Source organism: Pseudopipra pipra, chromosome 19, assembly GCF_036250125.1.
Source record: "Pseudopipra pipra isolate bDixPip1 chromosome 19, bDixPip1.hap1, whole genome shotgun sequence".
NCBI lineage: Eukaryota > Metazoa > Chordata > Aves > Passeriformes > Pipridae > Pseudopipra > Pseudopipra pipra.
The window spans coordinates 2,122,749-2,144,804 of NC_087567.1; the positions used below are offsets into that span (position 1 = coordinate 2,122,749).

Here is a 22,056-nt window from a genome sequence, read left to right on the forward strand (position 1 = left end):
CGCCTCCTCCGCCAGGTGCCGCCCTCCCATTGGGCCACGCCCTGAGACGCTGCCATGGCAACCGCCACACGCCCGCCCTCCAAACCTCCCTCCCCTTGTCGCCCCGCCCCCTCAGCGCTCATTGGTGCCAGTCACCCCCCAGCGCTGCTCTCATTGGGTGCTCGCCTCCTGCAGCGCGCGGGGTGGGCGGTGCGTCCCCCTCAGGCCGCCATGAGCTCCCGAGCGGGCTCCGCCTGCCCTTGGGCACTCCCAGGGCTGGGGCAGCTGCAGCTGCTCTGGGCAACCTGTGCCGGGGCCTCACCACCCTCACAGGGAACAGTTTGTCCCCAGTATTCCATCTAACTCTGCCCCCTGTCAGTTTGAAGCCATTCTCCCTTGTCCTGTCCCTCCAGGCCCTTGTCCAAAGTCCCTCTCCAGCTCTCGGAGCCCTTTTAGGCACTGGAAGGGGCTCCAAGGCCTCCCACCTCTGAGCAGAAGCAAAACACCTCTTGGGAAGGGTGAGAGACTCCCATGGGAAACTTTCAGCTGGACAAAAAGTCCAGTACATGATCATGGAAATAAAATACACTGAGGATGGCCTGGCAGAGCTTTTTAATTGAAGGGAAAGAGCAATTCTGCAGAGTTCTTTGATTTGGGCTCTGTGGTTGAAAGTCAGGCATGGGGGCTGTGTCTCACCCCCCTCCCCCCCCTTCCCTGGATACCCTTGGAAGCTACAAGCCATTCCCAGTGTGCCATGTGCCCAGCACTGTGTGAGCCCCTGCCATGCCCTGCTCCGAGTGGCTGCAGAGCTGGAGTACATGTAAGGCAAATCCCCAAGTGTAAAGTGTGTTTGGGTGTGGGAGAGGTTCTCCTCCTGCAGCCACAGTGCTCTCCATGGTCTCCTGCCCTCCCGAGGGTCACACATTCACATTCCATGGCTCATCCCTGTGGTCCTGACCCAGCAGTCAGGGCATGTTGGTGGAGGCTCATCTGTGTTCAGCACCCACAGTCCCACGTCAGCCCTGGGCAAAGGGCTCTGCCCGAAATGTGGGTTCACACCTGGGGCCTTGCTGCAAACCCCAGGCAGGACTTTGCTAATCGCTGACCAGCACTTCCAGCCATGGACAAGAGTCTCTGCTCCAGGCTGATGGGTCCCAGGGAGTCCTGGTAACCCATGGAGGCTACAAAACTCTGTATGTGGCTTGAAGGGTTGTGCTGAGCTTGGGGCCATGGGGAAGTGGGGCTGAGAGTGGTTCTGGTGAGCTTTGGACCTCAGTGTTGGGTTTTTCCTGGGCTCAAAATTCCTACAAAACCTGCCCATGCTGTGGTGCCACTGGTTTGCTGAGCCCCAAGCTGCAAACTGGCTAGGGAGGTGTGAGAAACACCAGACTGGCTGCCCTCCCCTCCAGCTTCCTAAACTGGGCCAGACTGGGTGGAGCAGGCTGGGTCTAAACTGCAGAAGGGCCCCTGAGTGTCCCCAGAGGCAGCGCCCGCGGTGCCGTTCCTGGCTCTGCTTTGCCCTCTCTCCACAGCACCGCGGTGGCTGATGGTGGAGGGGGGATGGAGAGTGGAGCTGCAGCAGAGACGGCCCCAGGCCGGCCGGGGGTGCCCAGCACGGGGAGGGGTCCCCGTGTCCGTGGGCAGCACACGAGGGGCTCCGTCCCCCACGGGACCTACGTGCTCTGGAAGCCCCACACTTCCAAGAGCTGCACCTTGAAGTCCTCCTGGCAGAGCGGGGGGTTGTCGAAGGTCTCGCAGTGCTCTGTGTGCCCCCAGAGCAGGTCGGCGTCGAGGGACAGGGCTTGGCCTCCCCCTCCACCTGCAAGAGCGAGCGCCGGCTCAGGGCTGAGCTCCCCCTCGGGCGGCTCCGGCCCGGCCTGGGAGGGCTCAGGGCTGCGCCCACCCCTCGGCTCTCTGTGCCCGGGCTTGTCCTGACCCTGCTCCCGGGGCTGCCAGGGGGGCACAGGCTGGCGGTGCTGCAGGGCTTTCTGACACCCCAGCACGGGGGCACAAAGATCCCTCTCCCAGCCCGAGCCTGACCCGCGTGTCTGCTCCGGTGGCCGTGCCCGGCCCCTCCTCGGGCTGATCCCCTCCCACGGCTCCTCCATCCCACCCAGAGCGGAGGGAAGGGCTGGGGAAGGACACCCCAGCCCCAGGGGCACAAACCTCTCCCGTGGTTTGGGCTGTGCTGCTCCCCCTCGGGGCTCTCGAAGGAGCACCCGGCCCTCGTGCAGCTCGGCACTGTCCTGCTGAGGTGAGGAAGAGGGGCTGCCTTCCCCTGCCCTGCCTTTACACTGACATCCCCAACAGGAGCTGTTTGCCCGCGGGCAGGTTTTAACCTGCAGTTAAAAAGCGCCCTTTTCGGCCGGAGCAGTGGCGGGAGGTCGGAGCCCACCCCCGGGGCCCCGATGGGTAATTAATTACCGATAACGATCCCTTCCCGGGAGCCGGACATGAACATGGAGGCTGTTTTGGAAGGCAGGAGGAAATGCCTGACGGCCAGGAACGGGGACAGGCGGCCTTTCCTGAGCGGCGTGGGCACGGTGAGGCGGCTGGAGCTGGAGCTGGGGCTGCCCGGGCAGGAGCCGGGCCGGGAGTCGGGAGAGGGGGAAGGCGAGCGCTGGCGGGAGCGCGGCACAGCCTTGGCCAGCTCCGGCTGCTTGATGAGCACCCACTCGTACCTCTCTGCCTCGGGGCGCACCTGGAGAGCAGGAGACACGTGGGGACAGAGCCCTGGCCTGGGGGACACTTGTCACTGCTGGGGGAAGATGGGGCTGCCTGGCACAGATCATACAATCATGGAAGAGTTGGGGCTGAAGGACCTTTAAAGGCCAGCTAGTCCCTGCCATGAGCAGGGACATCTCCAGCCAGGTCAGGTTGCTCAGATTCAGTGCTGTGAGCCAAGGCCAGATCTGGAGTTAGGAAGGGACAGGGCATCCTGGTAGTGCCAGGGCTGCCCTGGAGGAGGGTGTGGCTGAGAAGTTGGTTTTGGTTTTGCCAGGTGCTGCCAGAGATGGGCAAACCTGCACTGCCCACAGTGCCAGGTGGATGCTGGGTGGATGCCAGTAGGATATCAGATGGATGCTGCACTTTGTCCCTGGGATCTCTTGGTCCAGCTCAGCCTGTTCATTCTTCGGGGGTGCCAGGGCTGATTTGGGAATGCCCCATCCAGGAGTTGCCCTGAGCAAACTGGGCAGAAACCTGCCCTGCTGCCATGCCAGGAGGGGCTCCCAGACCCACCTGGGGGTATCACACGTTCCTGGGGGGCTCAGGGCAGCCCCAGCTCACCCAGGGCAGGAGTTGAGTCTCCCTTTGCTCTGATCCAGCACAGCAATTCCTGCCAGAGCTCAGGGCAGTGCTGGGGCCGTGGGGAGGAAGCACCTTGGGGCTCACTGTGCCCTGAGGGCTCAAGGAAACAGCAATGAAGGGCCAAAGCCAGAAATAAACCATGACTTACAGTGAACACAAAGCACTCCCCTGTCCCAAAAAAGGCCGATGTTGCCCCGCTCTTCTTCCTTTCACTCCAGTCGGAGGAGAGAAACGCCCCACACACCTTGGGAGAGAGCAGAGGGATCAGTGGGAGATCAGGACCAGAGCCAGCCCCTGGAGCACTGGCAATGGCCCGTGGGGTCAGCAGGGCAGGGGCTCTGCTCAGTCCTGGGGGAGTCAGGGAGCCAAATTCTGCTGTGCCAGCTGAGTCCTGCACTGACAATCACTGGTGCTCTGGCCGTGAGCCCACTCGGCTTCTGTGCCCAAGGCTGACCCTGGTGTGGATGTCCTTGACCTGACCATGGCTGGAAGGGACCTGCCAAGGGCTGGAACTCGTGCCTGTCCTTGGCACAGCCAAGGAATAACAGGAGCTAAAATGTGTAGGAAACCAAGTTTTACAGGTCACCTGCACGGGGCCCTGGGGGTGGCAGGTGTTTATCTCCACACCACACTGAAGTGTCAGTTGGGGACATCAGCACTGGTGGGTCAGTAAATCTTTGGGAGGCCTGAACAATTCACAGAACTCGCCTCCGCTGTTGGATGAGAGTGGAGAGAGAAAATACAGGTTTCTGAGCCCCTGTCAGAGCCCCTGGAAGAGCCCTGGCTCAGGGGGGGTTGCAGTTATTTCACAGCCTCCAGCAGAAACTGTCCTTGTTTCTCCTCCATTTCCCTTGTGTGGCTGCTCCTGCAATCAGTGGCAGAACCTTGCATTTAGTGCTTTGAAAGCAAGTCCTGGCTCAGACAAAGCATCTGCTGACTCGAGGGAAGTCTGCTCAGCAAGGATTCATGACTTGTGTTTGCAATAAGAGTATCACTCGTGGCCCCTCTTCCTCTCACCAACTCCTCCTGTTTCCTGCAGCATCCCCTGTCTGAGGGGTGTCTTGGTGGCTGGAGGTGCAGTTTGTTCTCTCCTGGGAGATGGAACAGACCCCGGGGCAGGGCAGGAGAAGGACCACACAGCCCCGTGGCTGCTCCAAGAACTGCCAGTGGGGTCAACCCCCTGTCCCCTTCCCCACCTCTGCTTGGGAAACACTCACCTCCCCCTCGGTGGTTTGGATGAGCAGCACGGTCGGTTCGTAGCCCTCACAGCACGTGTAAAACCTGCACAGATGGACAAGGGGGTCGGGCTGGGGGCTCTCAGACCCCAGAGCAGTGAGCCCAGCGTGTGGCCAGCACGGGGCTGGGAAGGAGAGAGGAGGGGGGTGGTGGCTCTTCTCATCTGTCTCAAGGGAGCTCGTGGAAGGACATGGCAGAAACTCAAGAGTCACAAAGCTTGAGCATCTCCAGGGTTTGTGCAGAGCAGAGGGAGTTGCCTTGAGCATCTCCAGGGTTTGTGCAGAGCAGAGAGAGTTGCCTTATGGGACTTCTCAAGTCATCACCTTTGCTTGGTGAAGTTCAGACAAACCCAAACCTTCAACCTTCCCACCCTACCCTCAGACACCAGGCTGGGGGGGATGTTTGGGGGGGAGTTTACACAACGAGCTCACTTTTAATCTGGATGTGTTTCACAGTCCAGGCTCTGCACCCTGTGCTGCCTTGGAAAGGTCAGGGCTGTGCTTCCTGGGGCTGCACCACTGCCATGGGACACCCACTCACCTCTCAGGGGCTGGGGGAGCTCGGGGTGCTGACTGAGGTGCCCATCACACCCCCCTTTAAACACTGCCCTGAGAACGGGGGGTAGTGGGCAGCACCCAGTCCTGGACATCCCAGTGATCCCAGTGCCCTTCCCGCTCCGCCCTGAGCTGCATCCCAGGAGAGAAACACCCTGGCACCGAGTGATGTGGGGATGTCCCTGCTTCCCACACACCCTGCACTCCACAGCCAGGGTGTCACTGGGCCCTGGGCTCTCTCCTGCTCTGACACATCTTGCTATTGCAATTTTGGGCATTGGCCTTGACACCTGGGCTCTTTTAACTGGAGTTTGGTGCCTGCCCCCAGCAGGATGTTCCCACGTGCCCCTGCCCTGAGCTCGGCACCTCTCACTGTCAGGGGCTCCTACAGAGGACAGGGTTGGGTTTCCTGCCTGTTTTGAGCCACAGCACTGACTGCAGTGCCCAGCAGCCCCTGTGTCCCATCCCTGGGAGGGAGCTGGAGCCCTGGGGAGGGTGTGCTGGCTGGACCTGGCTGCTCACAGCATGGCCAGTGTGGCACACGGGACATCCCCAGCACTGCACATCCCCAGGGCTCCGTGTTCCCCAGTTGCTGATCACCATCTGAGTGAGCCTCAGCCCTCTCCCCTGAGTCAGCACCAGCCCAGATCACACTCAGGGTCTTGAACTGAGCCCAGGACAGTCCCCAGCAGCCCCCCCATGTGCCCTGGGGACACTCTGTGTTGCTCCTTTCTACACCACCAACCCCTGCCCAGTTTTCACCCCACACATCTGACCCGCCCGGCCCCTGGGCAGGGGCTGCTTTACCTCTGCAGGCTGCACCCGTCCTGGGAGGTGGAGAAGAGCAGCAGGGGGGGGAAGAGGGAGAAGCGCTCGGGGATCCAGGACCAGACGAGGCGCATCTCCTGAGTGGTGACGATGCTGGAGCTGAAGTTCTGCATGTCCACGGCCAGGTGGAAGGGCTGCCTGCACGGGGGGAGGGACATTGTGCCGAGCTCTGGGGCCCGTCTGCTTTTTGGGGTGCAGCCCCCAGGCATCAGGTTTTGTCCTGCTTTTTGCACCGTGAGCTTTCTGCCACCACCACCAGCTCTGGCTGTCCCGTGTCTCCCAACAGGGTCCCCCGAGGGGCTGGGAGGCCCCAGCACAGCCAAAGCTACGAGGGGTCCCTGAAGCTCCCCCCGTGTGTCTCCACAGTAGCTCACATTCTGTCTGCTCAGCCCCACGGGCTGGCAAGGGGAGAGGTCTCCTTACCTGCTCTGCACCATGGTTATGCCCCTCTCCATTAACGCCTTCCTGTTGGCCATCTGGAGCAGCCAGATTTCCTTGCGGGAGAACAGCCGGATGCCAAAGGCTCTCTCCAGGAGTTTGTCGACAGTCACGTGCTCGGCAATGTTCTGCACGAAAGCCTGCAGGTCTGCCTTGATGTCAGTGCCCTCCGGCTCGGCCGAGCTCCCCGAGAGCCTGAACTGCCTCAGCAGGGCCAGGGCGATGCGGTACAGGACCTTCTGCCCCTCCAGCAGGAACACGTCCAGCACTCGGATGGCGTAAGCGAAGGGCAGGTCGTGGAAGAGCCACGACAACCACTCCGAGTAGACCTCAAAGACGTTCTCGGAGGCGCTGGCTATGAGTTTGTGAGCTGCTGGGCAGTGCTTGTTGGCCAGGTCCCCAAATGTCATGCAGGAGGCCTGGTGGGCCAGGAAGGACTGGTCGATGTAGCTGGTGTGGGGAGCGTTGCTGGCGAGGAGGCGAGAGATGCTCTCGAAGCACTGAGCTTCGTCCTCGCTGTAGTGCAGCAGCAGAGCCACCAGGGAGGGCAGGATCGGGCTGTAGGTTATGTCAGGGAAGAGGTTGCCAACACAGATGAGGATCTTCTTCAGGGCAGTGACCCCTTCCGGGTTGAGGCAGTAGGTGGGCATGGGGCATCCCTCCAGGAACTCTGGCAGAGGGTGGGAGCTCCCGCCGGGCTTCCCGAAGAGCCGGCTCGCCACGTCCCTGTAGATGAGAGCGTCTGGGGTGATGAGCCGGCAGGAGACCTGCTGGATGAGCTGGTGGTAGAGCCGAGCCCTGAGGGCGTGGCTCGTGGCCCAGCAGCCTTCCCTCGCCAGCTTCTTCAGCTCCTTCTGGGGCTTGCTCAGGATGTCCGGGGGGATCTGTGCCGGCCGCTGCGGGTCCGGCATCCTGTCCCAGTCCACGAACTGTCCACAGCCCGCACAGGAGGAGGCGTCGGTGTCCCAGCTGTCAGCCTCGGATGTGACCACGATGGTGACTGGAGATGAGCCAAAGGCCTCTGCAGGACAAAGACCTTTTATTCAACACTCTCCACCGCCCCAGCCAACAGCGTTTCACCCTGGCTGAGGGTGCTCTGAAGTCTTACAGCCACGTCCTGTATTTCTTTATTGTCCCTTGCAAGGGGAAGGTTTTCAGCCTTTGCCTGGCTGGAGCTGCTTGCTTTGCCCTCTCCTGCTCCCCTCGGCTCAGGACCCTGGGGAAGCTCAGGGCCAGGTCCCAGCTGGGTGTCAGGACTGCTTCTCCCACCGTGAGGGGCTTTGTACCCCTCAGAAAGCTCCTGACTTCCCAGCCTGTGACCTGCTGAGAGGGAGGTGCAGAGAGCAGGGACACAGTCCCTGTCCCCGGGGACATGTCACACCACTGAGGAGGACGAGCAGCTCAGTCCCAGCCCAGCTCTGCAGGGGCGAGGAGGGACCTCAGGGGCAGCAGGGCCCAAGCGATGCTGAGGCCAAGAGGGACCATCGGCATCGTGTCCCCTCCCAAGGACAGCGCGGGGCAGGAGGGTCCTGTCCGGGTCGGGACACCCAGGACGAGGCTGCTCCGAGCCCAGGCAGAGGGGGCAAAGCCGCCCTCGGGTGTTTGCCCTCCTCTTGCTGCCTCCTGCCAAAGCCTCCCGACCCCTCCGGCCGCTCGGGAGCCGGAGAGAAGGGCGAGGAGAAGGTGCTGCAGCTCGAGGGGCTTCGCCGGGGGTGCGGGGCTGCTCTAGGGGTGCAGAGGGTCCCTGTGCCCCGTGAGCACCTGAGGAGCCCCTTGGGGACAGAAGGTCCCCATCGCGGGAGGCTCCCGCACACAGCCCAGGGGCAGGGCTCGGGCAGCCGCCAGCCCTGCTCCGGGAAGAGCAGAGCCTGAGCTCCTCCTAGAGAGACGGGAGCGGCATTTCCCCGGGGCTGCAGGACAGCTCGGCTCCAAACCCTGCACAGGAGACGGGAGCTGTCCCCCCCTGGGTGAGTTCTGCTGGGCAGGGATTCATTGGCAGGGATAAAGTCAATTCACACACGTTAATTCTCGGGTGTATCTATCTCGGATGTGCTCTGGTGCCTGGGGAGTCCCGGATGGATTCGCACCGAGCCAAACCTCTGTCCCGAGGGGACACGGAGGACAGCACAGGGTGGCACATCGAGAGAGTCCTGAGCCTGGGCTGGGTCCGGCTCTGGCTCTTGCTCTCCAGCTCAGTTTGGCCCCTGCTCGAGGTCAGGAGGACCAGCAGATCGGGTTCAGTGCTGGGTCAGGGAAGGGGCAGCAGTTTGCTGCCGTGGCTGCTCATCCTGACTCCCTGTCCTGGACACAGCCCGACCCCGAGCACAATCCCGCAGGCTCCTGGCCATAGAAACCGGGCTGAAACAACACTGGGGCTGAAGCAGGGGCTGTTCGACCCGATGTCCCCAAATTCACCTCTTCCTCTCAGCCGGGTGCTGCCCTGCCCGGAGCCCTGAGGAGCATCACCCCGAGCCCACCCGGTCCCCGGTGCGGGCTGGTGGCTCCAGCTCTGCCCGCCCCGGGACAAGCCCCGGGGTTGGGGCAGGAACTGTGGCTCTGCTCCGGCCCCTCTCCTCTGCTCCGGCCCCTGTCCCTGCTCTGCTGGACGTGTCCCCGGCCCGAGCGGGGCCGTCCCGCACTCACCTCGCCCGGTGCCCGTGTCCTCGCCCCCGTCCCGCTCGGCCCCGGGGAAGCCCCCGGCCGCCCCCCCGGGGGAGCCGGGCAGGCTGAGCCCCACCTGCAGCATCGCCTGGGTGCGGCCACCGCTGCCGGGTCCCCTTTGTCCCCGTCACCTGCCCTGACTTATAAGGCCAGGGCACAGGGGGTTTATTTGGAGTAAACAGAGCGAGGGGTGGAGCAGCTCCCGCGCCCGCGTCGCCCCTTCCTGCCCTAAATCTGCACCGAGGCCGGGCGGGGGTGGAAACACCCCGTGGAACGAGATACCATCAAACAGCAACGCGGCCATTAAACCGAATCCTTTGTTTCTCCCAAGGATAACCTTCATTTTCCCGCTCTGGGGTTCAGGGGCAGGAGGGGCCGCGGGACTGAGGAGGGGCCGGGGCTGCGGCCGCCGCCCGTCCTTGAACGAGGGAAACACAGAGCGTGGGTTTGGAGCCGCTTCCCGCTGGATGGTGCCGGGGGAGCCGGGAAGAGCGGCACGTGAGCAGCGAGTGCCAGGAGCCGGTGACAAGGAGGGATCGGGGCCACGAGGAGCCAGTGCCGCCCTTGGGACGCTCCTCGGGGCTCTGCCGGCCGTGTGTGCGGGGCGGCTTCAGCACCGGCCGCCAAAACCACCAGGGAAATTGGGGGCGATGTGCCCGTGCCCCCCACAGCCCCCCACAGCCCCCCGCCCAGCGGGAGCACAGACCGCGATGCTGCAGGCACGGCTGTGGTGCTGCAGCCTTTCCAACCTGCCCCCGGGAAATGGGTGGGATCGATTGACTTTTAGCCTCAAAACGCGTTGCAGAGCTACAAACCGTACATTGTGTTCACAGTTGAGGGAAAAGTCCCCTCCAACAGCTGGGAGATGCTCCCAGCACATCACCCCGATCCAACATTGCTGCTGGAGAACTCACAGCTCAGGCTGCACTTCCTGTGCATTTTTATAGGCACCTTAACATTTTTAAAGATTTTTATTTCCCTTTAAAAACCTGATATTTTCTGTTGTGGTAAGAGCAACTGCAGGTTGTTCCTGCTCTGCCTCCCTGCCTGCACGTCCGTCTCCACCTGCAGCACATCCCTGAGCATCCACTGGCACCAGTGGTCTCGGGGCATCTCCCGGGCAAGTGCAGCCCCTCTGCAGCCCCTCTCCTTTCTGGATGAAGCATCTTCTCCACTGTGTGCCAAAATGTGTTGGGAGCAGCACGGCTGTCCCGTCATCCCTCTCCTCCCTTTGCTCCTGATGAGCCTGGAGCCCGAGGGGGTGGGGGCGAGGGGCTGTGTCAGCAAAGGGCCCCCCGGGGGCTGTGCTGGGTGGGAGAGAGCCAAGGGGGTCTCCCAGTGGGAGGCTCCCAGTCTGCACCCAGAGCGTGCCTGGGCACCCAGTGGGCAGCTCTGGCTGCACCCAAAGGGGCAGGTGGTGGCCCCCAGCCCTGCTCCTGGGGGTCCCGGGGGTCCCCACACCACATCCCCCTCTGCTTCCCGGTGCCGAGGGATCGTTCACTGTCTCTCCAACTCAAACCCTTTTTATGTATTCTCTCTCCAAATCAAACCCCTTTGCCCAGGCTCGTGGGTCCTGCTGCCTTTCCCCGGACCTTGTTGGCCGCCTTCTCCTCATGTGCCTTTTCCAGGACAGTGGATGCTTCTCCCTGCCAGCCCGACCCAGCTCTGAAACCTCCGGCAGCGCCGCCGCCCTCCTGCTCCCGGCAGCCGCTCCGGAGGTGGGAGATGGAAGTGAATTAGGGACAGGGCGAAACGAAACCTCACTTCATGCGTTTTTAATGGTGAAAAAATTAAATATGTAGAGGCCGTGTGGCTCCAGCGGAGCAGCGCAGCCGAAGGCCATGAATGTTTGATGCCCAGAGCTGCGGGAGCAGCCGGATGTGGGAAGAGCTGTGACAGGGAGATGGAGCCCACCCCGGGGGGCTGCCAGGGCCAGCGGGGAGCGCAGAGCCCGGGGCACTGCTGGCACGTGGGTCCTCCCGAACGCAGCGATCTCAGCCCCGCAACGGCAGGAGTGGGACGCGTGTCCCTGCTCCCCACCCCAGCACGTCCCCAGCCCTGCCCAGGGAACTGAGGTGGTGCCTGGGGGTGCTCAGCACCCCCCAAACCCACCCCGGGGCAGCTTTGCTCGGTGGGGCTGGTCCCCAGGGCACGGGGGCTCCTCTGGCTCCGTGTTCAACACTCACCCCAGGGCCTTCACTGTGGGGTCAGGCACTCGCTGGGAGCACAGCGGGGTCACAGCCCTCAGGAATGTGGGAGCACAGTGGCAGCGGGGTCACAGCCCCCAGGAATGTGGGAGCACAGCAGGGTCACAGCCCCCAGGAATGTGGGAGCACAGCGGGGTCACAGCCCCCAGGAATGTGGGAGCACAGCGGGGTCACAGCCCCCAGGAATGTGGGAGCACAGCGGGGTCACAGCCCCCTGGGAACGTGCTGATGAGGATGCACTTGTTATCATTATTGTTATCATTATCGTTATCAATATCATTTTTGTTGTCAATATCGTCATTATCGTTATCTATATCGTCATTGTCGTTATCAATGTCGTTGTCACTGCAGCAGCAGCCCCGTGTCACGAGGACAATAAAGCCTCTCTGTCAGCGCCTCGTGACTGCTCCTCAGGCACCCGGGCCCAGGTTTGTGCCTGCATTGATTTGCGTCACCAATCACACCCAGAAACAAAGAGGAGAGGCCAAATCCTGGAGGATCGGGGTGGGAAGGGCTCGTTGGGCTTGGACAGAGGCTGCTGTGGGAGTGATGGGCTGTGCCCGCTGCCAGGAGACTGCAGGGCCCTTGGCAGCCACAACAGGGCCTGTGCCAACCCCAGCAGTGTCAGTGGGGACCAGGGGATGGGGATGAGGGGACAGGGACATCAGCACGGGCAGGGCAGGGCAGTGACTGTCATCAGGAGATGGGCAGGGAAAGGGGATGGAGCTGAGGATCTGGAGAAGGGAACTGGCAGCTGCCTCAAGGGAAGGAAAGGCCTGAGCCAGGCATGAGAGGCCTCTGGAGCCCGTGGGGCTGCTCTGCCTGAAGGACAGCCCCGGCCTTGGGCACTGCAGGTGACACTGGGGGGGGTTAAAGTGACCCTCGAGCATCAGGAGCTGCCACCCAAGGTCAGAACGGGATAGGGTGACCCACTGCTTGGCACTGGGGAGGAAGGGAGGGTGAGATGTGAGGAGGAAGGGGAAAGAGAGAAAGGAGAAAGTGAGGAAGGGAGGAAAGTGGAAGGGAGGAGAGAGAAAGGAGGGAGGCAGCAGGAGGAGGAGGGATGGAAGGAGCAGGAAGGAGGGTGAGTGTGCTGCAGAGGTGCCAACCAGGGCAGGCAGCCCTTGGGAAGATGCAGCACTGGGATACTTCCCACGCAGTGCTGGATGGTGGATGTCGGGGATCAGGTGCCAGGAGTGACCCCGCTGGGGAGAGACAGCGGGAGGGGCTGGGCAGGGAGGGATAGACATGGCTGGGAACATCTGCACCCTGTACCACACAGATCTGCACCTGTACTGGGCACATCTGTACCTGTACTGAGCACATCTGTACCTGTACTGGGCACATCTGCACCTCTGTACCTGCACATCTGCACCTTTTACCACACACATGTGTACCTCTGTACCTGCACCCTGAATTTCTGCCCCTCTAAACCCTGAACTTCTGCCCCTCTAAACCCTGATCTTCTGCACCTCTGCACCCACACCCCACACATCTGTGCCTCCCCACCGAGCCCCTCTGCACCTTGTACTGCACAACCAGCACCGCTGCACCCTCGGGCTCCACACCGGGCACCCCATTCCCCTGGATCAGGCACCACATTCCCATTCCCCACAGCTTCTCACTCCTGTACCCCCGTATCCCTTTATCGCCATACCCCTGTTCCCCTGTACTCCTATATCCCTGTACCCCTTTATCCCTGTCCCCCCGTACCGCTGTACCCCTATATCCCTGTACCTTCGTACCCCTTTATCCGTTTCCCTGTACCTCCGCATGCCTATACACCTGTATCCCTTTATCCCTGTACCCTTATATCCCTGTTCCCCTGTACTCCTATATCCTCGTCTCCCCGTCCCCCCCTATCCCCGTCCCCCCTATCCCCGTACCCCCTATCCCCGTACCCCCTATCCCCGTACCCCTGCCCCCCGTCCCCCCTATCCCGTTCCCCGTATCCCCCCTCCCCGTGTCCCTCTCTCCTCTCCCCTCCCTCCCCTCCCGGCGCCTGCGCGCTGTGGCCGCTCGGGCGGAAGGGCCGGGCCCGTTCGGGGCCCGCGATGGCTCCGGAGCCCTGGTGAGCTGGGCCGGGGCTGGAGCGGGGCCGGGGGGACCGACCCTGCGGGGCCTCCCCGGGGCTGCGGGGCCGGGCCCGAGTGTGTGCGGGGGGTTGGACCTTCCCGTGCCGGCCCTTTCCCAAAGCCCATCCCGGGGGTGTTGGGGGTGTTTTACCTTCCCCTCCCGGCCCTTTCCCAAAGCCCATCCCGGGGGTGTTGGGGGTGTTTTACCTTCCCCTCCCGGCCCTTTCCCAGGCCGATCCCGGGCGGTCCCGGCGGGTCCCGGTGCCCCTCCCGGTGCCCCTCCCGGTGCCCCTCCCGGTGCCCCCGGGCTCAGCCGCTCCCCCGCTCCCTCCAGGCTCTCCCTGCTCGATGCCACTCGCCAGCTCGCCCAGGACATCGCCGAGAAGATCCAGGAGCGGAACCGGTGCCAGCGGAGCGGGGAGAGCTCAGCCAAGGTACCCCGGGATGGGGGCTGAGCCGGGTTTGGGTTTGGAGCGTTCTCGGTGCGGGTTCAGCTTTAAATCTGCGGGGCGGGATGTGCCCGGGGAGCCCTGAATTCCCTGGCAGGGGGCGCGGAGGGAAGCGGGAGCTGCTGGAAGGGGCAGAGCCGGTGCCAGGACGGGGGTGACGCTCCGGCCCTGCCCCGGTCCGGCTGTGTCGGTGTCAGCGCTGGGACCTGCAGGGACACGCTGTGTCCGATGGCAGGAACCCGCCGCCAGCGCTCTGTTCTTCAGGGGCCCTGTAAAGACAACGAGGATGCGAACTCGACATTAACAGAGGCCTTTCAGCCTCCCCAAAGTCACCTTGGGTTTAACAGGACTGATGTTTCTGTGGGCGATCAGGCTGGTTTGAAAGGAGGAGAGGAGGAGCCCTGGGAGCCTTGGGCTCACCCTGCTGACTGCTCGGGGCTGTCCCTGCCAGGATCAGAACTTTCCCAGAGATCCCGAGGCTCAGAGGTGCTGGGATGCACATCAGCTGCTCTGTGCCCCTCTCTGGGAATAGGGAACAGATGTTTCTCCCCACAAGGCTGGATTGCTGCCTTCTGCAGGGGCTCTACAGCAGAGGAAAAGGAACTTTGCAGCCTTGTTTTAGCCACGTTTTGGACAAAACATAAGACCAGAATTAAATATAAATGAGAAGCAGAAGTGAGAGCTTACCCAGGAAAATGTTCTCTACGTTTTCACACTTCCTGTTTAAAAAAGAAAATGAAATTGGGATTCTCAGGAAGCTCCTTTCTCCAGGACTAAAAGCCTCATCCTTTCCTCCAGGCAGTGCAGGAGCAGCTTCATGCCATCAACAGGTCCCTTGGATGTGTTAAGATAAAAAAAGGCTGCAAGTCCTTGAGTTGGTCCTTTATAATAATTGACATAATTAAAGCCCCACTGATTTATCTTGCAGGCTCTGCTCCTCTTTAAAGCAGGGGTTTAATATGATGCCCAAGCACTGAATCTCCTCTTCCACTTAAAACCCTGTCAGCTTTTAAAATAAAATGCCATTTTTGAAATGTTTCCCATGAAGAAATGTTGAGGAAAACTGTGTGGGCTTTGTCCAATAATCAGTGCTGCTGAATGAGTGACTCAAATTCAGCATGAATTGAGGTTTCAGAAGGCCCAAATAAGTGGGATTTGAGAGGAGTGTTTTCTCTGGCTGTAGCATTGAGAGGAGTGTTTGGAGGTTGGTCCCTGCCTGCAGGATGGTGAATTATCACAAATTGTACAGATATGCCCAAGCAGTAGAAGACTAATAAAAAGATTGCTGCTTAACCTGTGTGTATTTATAGAGGACAAAGTCCTCTATTTCCATCAGTGCCATCCCTGACGTGCCCACAAACCCCAACGAAACCTCGTGTTGCTGTTGTTTGAAGCCTTTCTGGGGCCAGAACTCTCCGGGGTTGTGTTTTATGGAAACATTGCATGGTTGACTTAGTTCTTCATAAAATCACTTGTTCCGTGCCCTGTGTTTTCCAGTTTCCCTTTCATCCATTAACAGGTAAAGATGAATATTTGGCAGTGTTTGATTCTACTATAAACAAGTTTCCAACAAGGAGAGAGTTGTTTTCACAACAGAAATGCCTGTTGAGAAATCCAGGGCTGAGCAGTCTTGTATTCTGTGCCTCCCGAGCGCTTTAATGCAGGGAGATGTCTTTGTACATTGTTTGCCTGTTAGGGAGAATATAAACAAGTTTTTATTTTTATAGTATTTTGCCATTGGCATGGCTAAAAACCCTGTTGTCAAAAATAGAGCATAAAACTTAAAATGGAAATATAAACTATAAGGAAAGTTTTCAAGGCAGCACTTACCATCTGTGAGCTCTGCTCTGTCGAGCTGATCTTAAGCCTTCCACTGGTTTCTTTTTTTCTATTTTCCTTTTTTCCTCTGAAGGAAGTGGAATGTTGTGTTGTCACGCTGCAGTTGTGGCCAGTGGTGTCTGTGTTTGAGGACTTTCTTGGCCGTGTCACCTTTATGTTGTTCTGCTGTTCTGGGTTGATTAAATGCAGTGTTCTCCTCCTGGAGACACGAGAACACGTGAAATTAAAAGACTGATTACCTGATTGCAGAGCCAGAGGACGTGCAGGACGTTGAGCCTTCCCAAAAGCACTGAGACCCCATCCTGGTTTGGGAATCGTTGCCGTGGTGTTGGGCTGAAGGTGGATTTTGGCTGCATCCTCTCGAGGGCTCAGCATGGTTGCTTCTGCTTGCTCTTATATTTGGTGGTGTTTGAGAACAAACCTCACAGAGTCAGAGGGATTTAAATTCCTGATGCTTTCGGAGGGGGGGTTTGGGGCTCTTCTGCTCCATCCCTGTGCTGGTGCCGAGTGTGGTGTGGCTGTGCAGGATCCTGTTCAGGGACATGCTGCTGTCTGGCTGCTGCTGTGTCTCCAAGAAGGCTGGAATGAGAGTCAGAGCAGATATTCCTCTTCTGATCCACGTTCCTCAAAGAGGAACTGGGGTTGCAGCCCATTGTAACCCACAACAGGGCTAGGAGCTTGTAAACAAGAAGCACATCAAGCCTTAATTAGGATGACTTGCATGGTTAATTGCAGTTACAGTGTTTTTTCCTAGAACTCTTTGCATAACCGTAATGAAAAGAAATAAGATTTAAGGAGGAAAATCCCAGAGGATAATGTCAGCCAGACTTGAGAAGGGGTGGGGAGAGGAGGATTCCTGCAAGCCTGGGGCTTGCTTGCAGCAGGGAAGAATTGTGAACAACTGAACTATGCTTTTGGTAAGAACAGACACATCTGAATCTTGGGCAGGTCAGTGGTGAGAAAGGGGGGGGGGGTGTCCCAGGTGCTGCTGAGAAGGGACATGGAGGAATCTGAATTTCTTTGGGATCTTTAGTTTAAAGTTTGGAGGAGTTCAGTGGAGGGAATGTCTGAACCTGTAGCAACCTTCCCTCTAATCCTGGGAGCTGGGGAGGAAACCTGGTGGCTGAAGGAGCTGGTGCTTTTATTTGTGTTAAAGATCGAAGGAGAGAAGTGGAAAATTATCTAAAAAATATTAAAATGTGCTGAAATGTTTTGCCCATATAGAGGAGTGTGTTTCTAAAGGCTTGAAAGACGGCTTTCCACATTCAACAGCGGTAATGCCTTAGAATTGTGTTTGCGAAACTAGAACTATTTCTCCCATTATTTTCTAAGCATCCCAGAGCCATGAGCTGTGTCACTTCCTTTCAGCTTTCTGGGGCTGGAGTGAAGCCCTTCACACCTGTAGAGCTGAAGTTAAATACATATTATTTATATATATTACATTATATGTATTACATATTATATATAATGTTATATATTTGATATATATATATATATCAAATACTGCATGACGCAATATGAAATTTTATGCAATTATAACTCAGACCAAAAAGAAAAACTTAAATATTCTCTTTCTTCCCCTCCAGATCAATGTGGCCATCAGATCATCTCTGCAGAATCTCAGGGAGAAGATTGATCAGCTGAAGGAGTTGCTGCTTCGGGCGGTGTCAACACGCCAAATGTATCCGTGTAAACATCACTCTCTGACCCATTGGTGTTGTGGGACAGAGTGGAAAAAGACACTGTGGTTGCTCTGCCACACAGTTTGGGTTTTCCCCTCATTCCCTATGCAGAAGACCTTGTCACTGGAGCTTTCTCTGTGCTGCTGTTTGGTATTTTCGTTGCAGCTGTAGAGCAGGAAGGGAGCCTGGGCCCCTCTGGGGTGGTGGGCATGGGGCTGGCTCTGGTTATCTCTGTGTCAGACAGGAGCTTAACAAGATGGTGTGAGCCCTCTCAGAGCTGTCCTGGTGCTGCCTGTGCTGTGCTGGCACTGCTGGCCGGGTGCTGGAGTGTGAGCCAAGGTCAGCTGTCCAGCACAAAACTGGCTAATTGATGTTTTCTCTTAGCCAGGCCTTGCTGTAGGGAAGGATGAAGCCTTGTGGGCAGGGCTCTGGGAGTCCTGGCTTTGACTGACTTAAGGAACAACAGGGCTCCATCTTCAGAATGTTGTCAAAATGCTGCAAAATATGCCTTGGGAAGAAATCACAGGTTTTCTTCTAGGAGTGTTACCCTGTGGCCTGGATATGCTGCTCCTCCCATATGCTGGGAGAGTCAGGCCAAAGGAGTCAAAGAAGTTTGTCTATCTCTCTGAAGGTATCCAGGAGCAATGTGAGTTGAGGAAGGCACATTTAATTTCAAGCCTATTATATGAGAAATCCCTCCTGAGCCCTGGCCCCTCAGTGCTGTGCTGATGCAAGGGTGACACTTCCCCATCCAGTGAGTGCTTGAGAGCAGGCAGATGTTACTGCTGTGGCAGAAAGCACACACAGATCAGTTCAGCTATTGCCTAATCCACTCAGCAGTACTTGGGAGAGGGTTAGTATTCCTTCAGAACTCACTGAGGTTAATTTAAAAAAGCAAACACTGTCCCCTGTTGAAGCCAAGAGCACTTCAGGGCATCTTGTCTTTCAGAGACACTGCGTGATGTGTTTTTCTGCTGCACCAGTGGCTGTCGGGGTGTTCTGCTGACCAATTGCAAATGGAAACAGATGCTCAAAGGAAATTTTTGGTTGTTCTCTGATCACTTGGCTAAGAGCTACTCCCCTGGTCTGTATCATGAGCCTCCAGTGAAATGAGATGTGAAGTACCCCACTGGTTTTAAAAGCTGTTCTGTTTGGGCCTGCCCCGTTTGTGACAGCGTGAGTTGGAACTCTTTTAAGAAGTCTCATCCTTCCCTGAACTTAACCCATGCAGTATGGTTACACTATCAGTGGTGGAGAGGAGACCAACTGCTTAGGGCTCCTTAGTGATAGATAAAAGACTTGTATTGGGTGTTGGAAGGGGAGATGCTGTTCTTAATGCTAATTTGGCAGTAAGCAGTCTTCCAGTTCTCTTGCTGCTTTGAGGTGATGACATGAAGATCATTCTGTGGCCACTGTATGAAACTTTTTGTTTGAGATATGTGAGGTTCAGAAGCACATTTAGAATAACAGCAGATTTCATTCAGAAAGGTGTGACCCATCCTTTAAGATATTGGAGCCTTTTCTTGAGGTAAAATAGTTACCCTAGTTAATGTTGATGATCAGGGGATCTGATTTATTTTCAGAATGTATAACAGATATTTTATATAATTAAATTAAAGTTTTTCAGTGTTTTAAAGTTTGTTCCTTAACCAAGTGCCATCAGCACACAGCTGGAGGGAGACAGGAGGCAGAATTTGGTGGATGATCTTCTCACACGACATAAACAACTTGAGGCATCTTACAGGAATGAAGGCCCAGAACCAGATATGACAAGGTATGGCACTGTCACCTCAAGGGAACAATGGGATCTGTGCTTTGGGAGTGTCTGAGGGTAATGGTAAAGCACCCACTGAACTCATTGAGCTCTGCAGGTAGCAAAGGGTGTTTCATTTGCTTAGAAATGATGTGCTGCCTTCAGGGACAGGGTCATGTGTGTCTGCAGAGCTGGGGAGGACGAGGGAGTGGGAATTGCTTAGAAGAGGTAATGACTGACCAACTGGTCTGTGTTGGACTGGTGGGTGCCACCATCCAAAGCCTGTGTGAATTGTTGGGAAGAAAACTGTCAGGATGAGGCTTAAGGTTGAAGCAGTCCCCAGTGACCACACTGTGTAGCAGTCAGCAGTGCCTTCAGATGGAAGACATTTCAATTGCCATTTTGGTGTGTCCTTCACAGCTGGGGAACTAACTGTGGTTATTCATCTTCCAGTTGTGCTCTCGTTACACTGTTCCCACATAGTCCCTTTCCACTGGAAGGGGGTTTGTTTGTCCTCTCTAACGGGTTCTTAGAAAGGATCTATCCCTGGTGGTCCCCACCTGGCCAGGAGGAAAGGCAGGGCCTTGTTTTTGAATGTGAAATTCAGGCCTGTTGCCTGAGTTAATCAGTTATTAGCAGAGCACAGGTTGGGTTTGATGGAGTCACACGGGTGCTGTGTCCATAACAAACAAACCACATTAGGCACAGACTTGATATAATTCTATAAAAAGACATTTTCACTGCAGACATGGCATCCTGTGAGCTCTGTGTGCAGTGGGGTGAGGAGGATGGGTTGCCAGTGGCCTTTTGGATTTCACTTTTTGCCTGTGGAATTCCACTCCAAGTGTTTGCTCCCCTGGGCTGAACTTGAGAGCTGTTGGTGGCTCCAGTTTGTGCCTGAGCATGTGTGTGTGTCTTGCTGAGGAGCAGGAGTGTCCTGGCTGGGTGTCCTGGGCTCACCCTGGAGCTCTGCACGGGCTGGAGATGGGCCAAAGGCTCACGAGGCTCTTTCTCTTCTGCCTCTTCATTTGTGTTGTAAAAGTTGATTTTTCTTTCAGACTCATTTTTCCTTCAATGTGTTCAAACTGCCCAGTGAATTAATTCCTGGAGGAGAGAGAGGAGAGAAGGGGTAACAATAAAAAAGGCTATGGTAGCCAGGCTATGGACAGAAAAATGAAGCTGCCATTTCCTCCTTTCTAGGAAATAGTAGTGGATCTGCCACCTTAGCACAGGATTTGTGCCGTGGCATGTTGGAATTGAAGTGGCAGGTGTTGAGGGACAGCCTCAGTCACATCCTCATGGTTCCCTGGGTGATCTGCTTTGATCCCTGAGCAAACACTCATGCAAAAAATGGAACCCCCCCTGTCAGAGTGTGACTTACCTGTCTGCTGACCCCACACAGGTCACCAGTACTGCTCCATGTGAGAGTTACCCATTTTGGCTAAACTCCAGCACAGATAATTGCATTTGCTCTTCCTAATTTTTCCTTTGCACATTCAGGAGATCTGTCCTGCAGAGGAGAAACGGAGCTGGAGTCTCTGAGGGCAGAGCTCGCTCTGTTTCCAGGGTCAATGAGGTTACTCTTGAGTGTAACTGGTAAAATTTCATTTTAAAACCTCATATTTTTAAAAAAGAGAACATCCTTTCTCAGAAATGTTCAATGATTCGTGGCTTTTGGGCCCAGGCACCCATTTTGGTGATGTGTGGGATCAGAGCCCTGAGGCTGCTGTGGGTCCAGGTGCTCTGGGAGCCCTGCACAAAGTTCCCTGTGTGCTCTGGGTCACTCTGTGGCTGAGCAGAGCATCCTCCCCTCTGCTGAGCCCTGCTGCAGCTCCTGCCTCTGAGGAGTGGGACTGTGCTGCTGCAGTGTGCATATGCAATAGAAATGCGGATTTTTCTTTTAATTTTTAGTTTGTGCTTCTGAGTGGCAGCGTTTCCTAACACACTGTGTTCACTGGCCCCTTTCTGCAGCAGGTACAGCCTTGCATTGTGCACTTGGAAGGTCACCTGTGGGAGGGAGCCCTCCTGAGGAAGTTTCTCCCCTTTCTCAGTCTTAGAAAAAAACTTCATATACTTTTAAGTCCTTGCACTTTTGAGGCAATATGTGAGCCTTTTTTCTGATGTTCACACAATCCCAGACTGGGTCAGGCTGGGGGAGACCACAGTGGGTTACTGGTCCCACTCCCTGCTCAGCAGGGTCATCCCAGAGCACGTGGCACAGGATTGTGTCCAGAGGGGTCTGGAATATCCCCAGTGAGGAGACTCCACCCCCTCCCTGTGCAGCCTGTTCAGGGCTGGGTCACTGCCCAGCAAAGTTGTTCTTCCTCCTGTCCAGGTGGAGCTTCCTGGGCATCAGTTCCTGCCCGTTCCTGCTGTGCCATTGCTGGGCCCCCCCAGCAGAGCCTGCTCCATCCTCTGCCCCCTCCCTGTAGATATCTTTGAGAATCAGTGCTGTGCTGTGCCAGAGACAACTTTGAAGCTATTGTGTAGTAAAAAATTGGGTACCAGTGTGAGTGTTGTGTCCTACCACAATGGCTGAAAATAAGATTTTTTTTTCTTCCAGTTTGTTTTCTTTGTGTATCTTGGAGCAAGTAGAAGAGATACTCAAAGTTCAGCTGATAGTTTTCTGCATTCACATCTGTATTTGTGTTTTGTGAGGGTCTGTTCAGTGACGTGGTGTAGGGGTTGGTTTCAGTGCTCTCCTTCTCTAGTGTTGGTGTTTGTTACTGCCTGTGCTGCCTTTGTTGCCCAGAGAAGCTGTGGCTGCCCCATCCCTGGAAGTGTCCAAGGCCAGGTTGGACGGGCCTTGGAGCAGCCTGGGCTAGTGGAAGGTGTCCCTGCCCATGGCAGGGGGTGGAGTGGGAATTTAAGGTCCCTTCCAACCCAAACCATCCCGTGATTTGTGATTGTGATTTGTTTGTCATGTTTGCATAACCAGACATCAGTGCAGCACGTGCTGCAGGTCATAAAGCTGCAGACTTTGATGGAATACAGCAATTGTTTGAGGTTTGGATTCTCCAGAGCCCTGTGCAGACCCAGTTGGTGT

The 22,056-nt window shown here is 57.0% G+C and overlaps 2 protein-coding genes across 2 annotated transcripts in view; one reads left to right on the top strand and one right to left on the bottom strand.

The window, feature by feature from the left end:
* Positions 1-574: 574 nt before the first annotated feature.
* Positions 575-9,107, bottom strand: LOC135424432 (TBC1 domain family member 24-like). Its single transcript, XM_064675638.1, has 7 exons — positions 8,988-9,107; positions 6,330-7,365; positions 5,886-6,044; positions 4,506-4,569; positions 3,437-3,532; positions 2,404-2,680; positions 575-1,798 (listed from the first exon to the last, which is right to left on the bottom strand). Exons 1-7 carry the CDS (start codon positions 9,088-9,090, stop codon positions 1,653-1,655), a joined length of 1,881 nt encoding a protein of 626 aa, XP_064531708.1. The 5' UTR covers positions 9,091-9,107; the 3' UTR covers positions 575-1,652.
* Positions 9,108-13,182: 4,075 nt separating this feature from the next.
* Positions 13,183-22,056, top strand: part of STX8 (syntaxin 8) — a 106,608-nt gene continuing 97,734 nt past the window's right edge. Inside the window, exons 1-4 of the mRNA XM_064675639.1 lie at positions 13,183-13,283; positions 13,622-13,721; positions 17,162-17,256; positions 18,921-19,031. Coding sequence (XP_064531709.1) covers positions 13,267-13,283; positions 13,622-13,721; positions 17,162-17,256; positions 18,921-19,031 — 323 coding nt within the window. The 5' untranslated portion in view covers positions 13,183-13,266. The remainder of the gene's footprint in view (positions 13,284-13,621; positions 13,722-17,161; positions 17,257-18,920; positions 19,032-22,056) is intronic.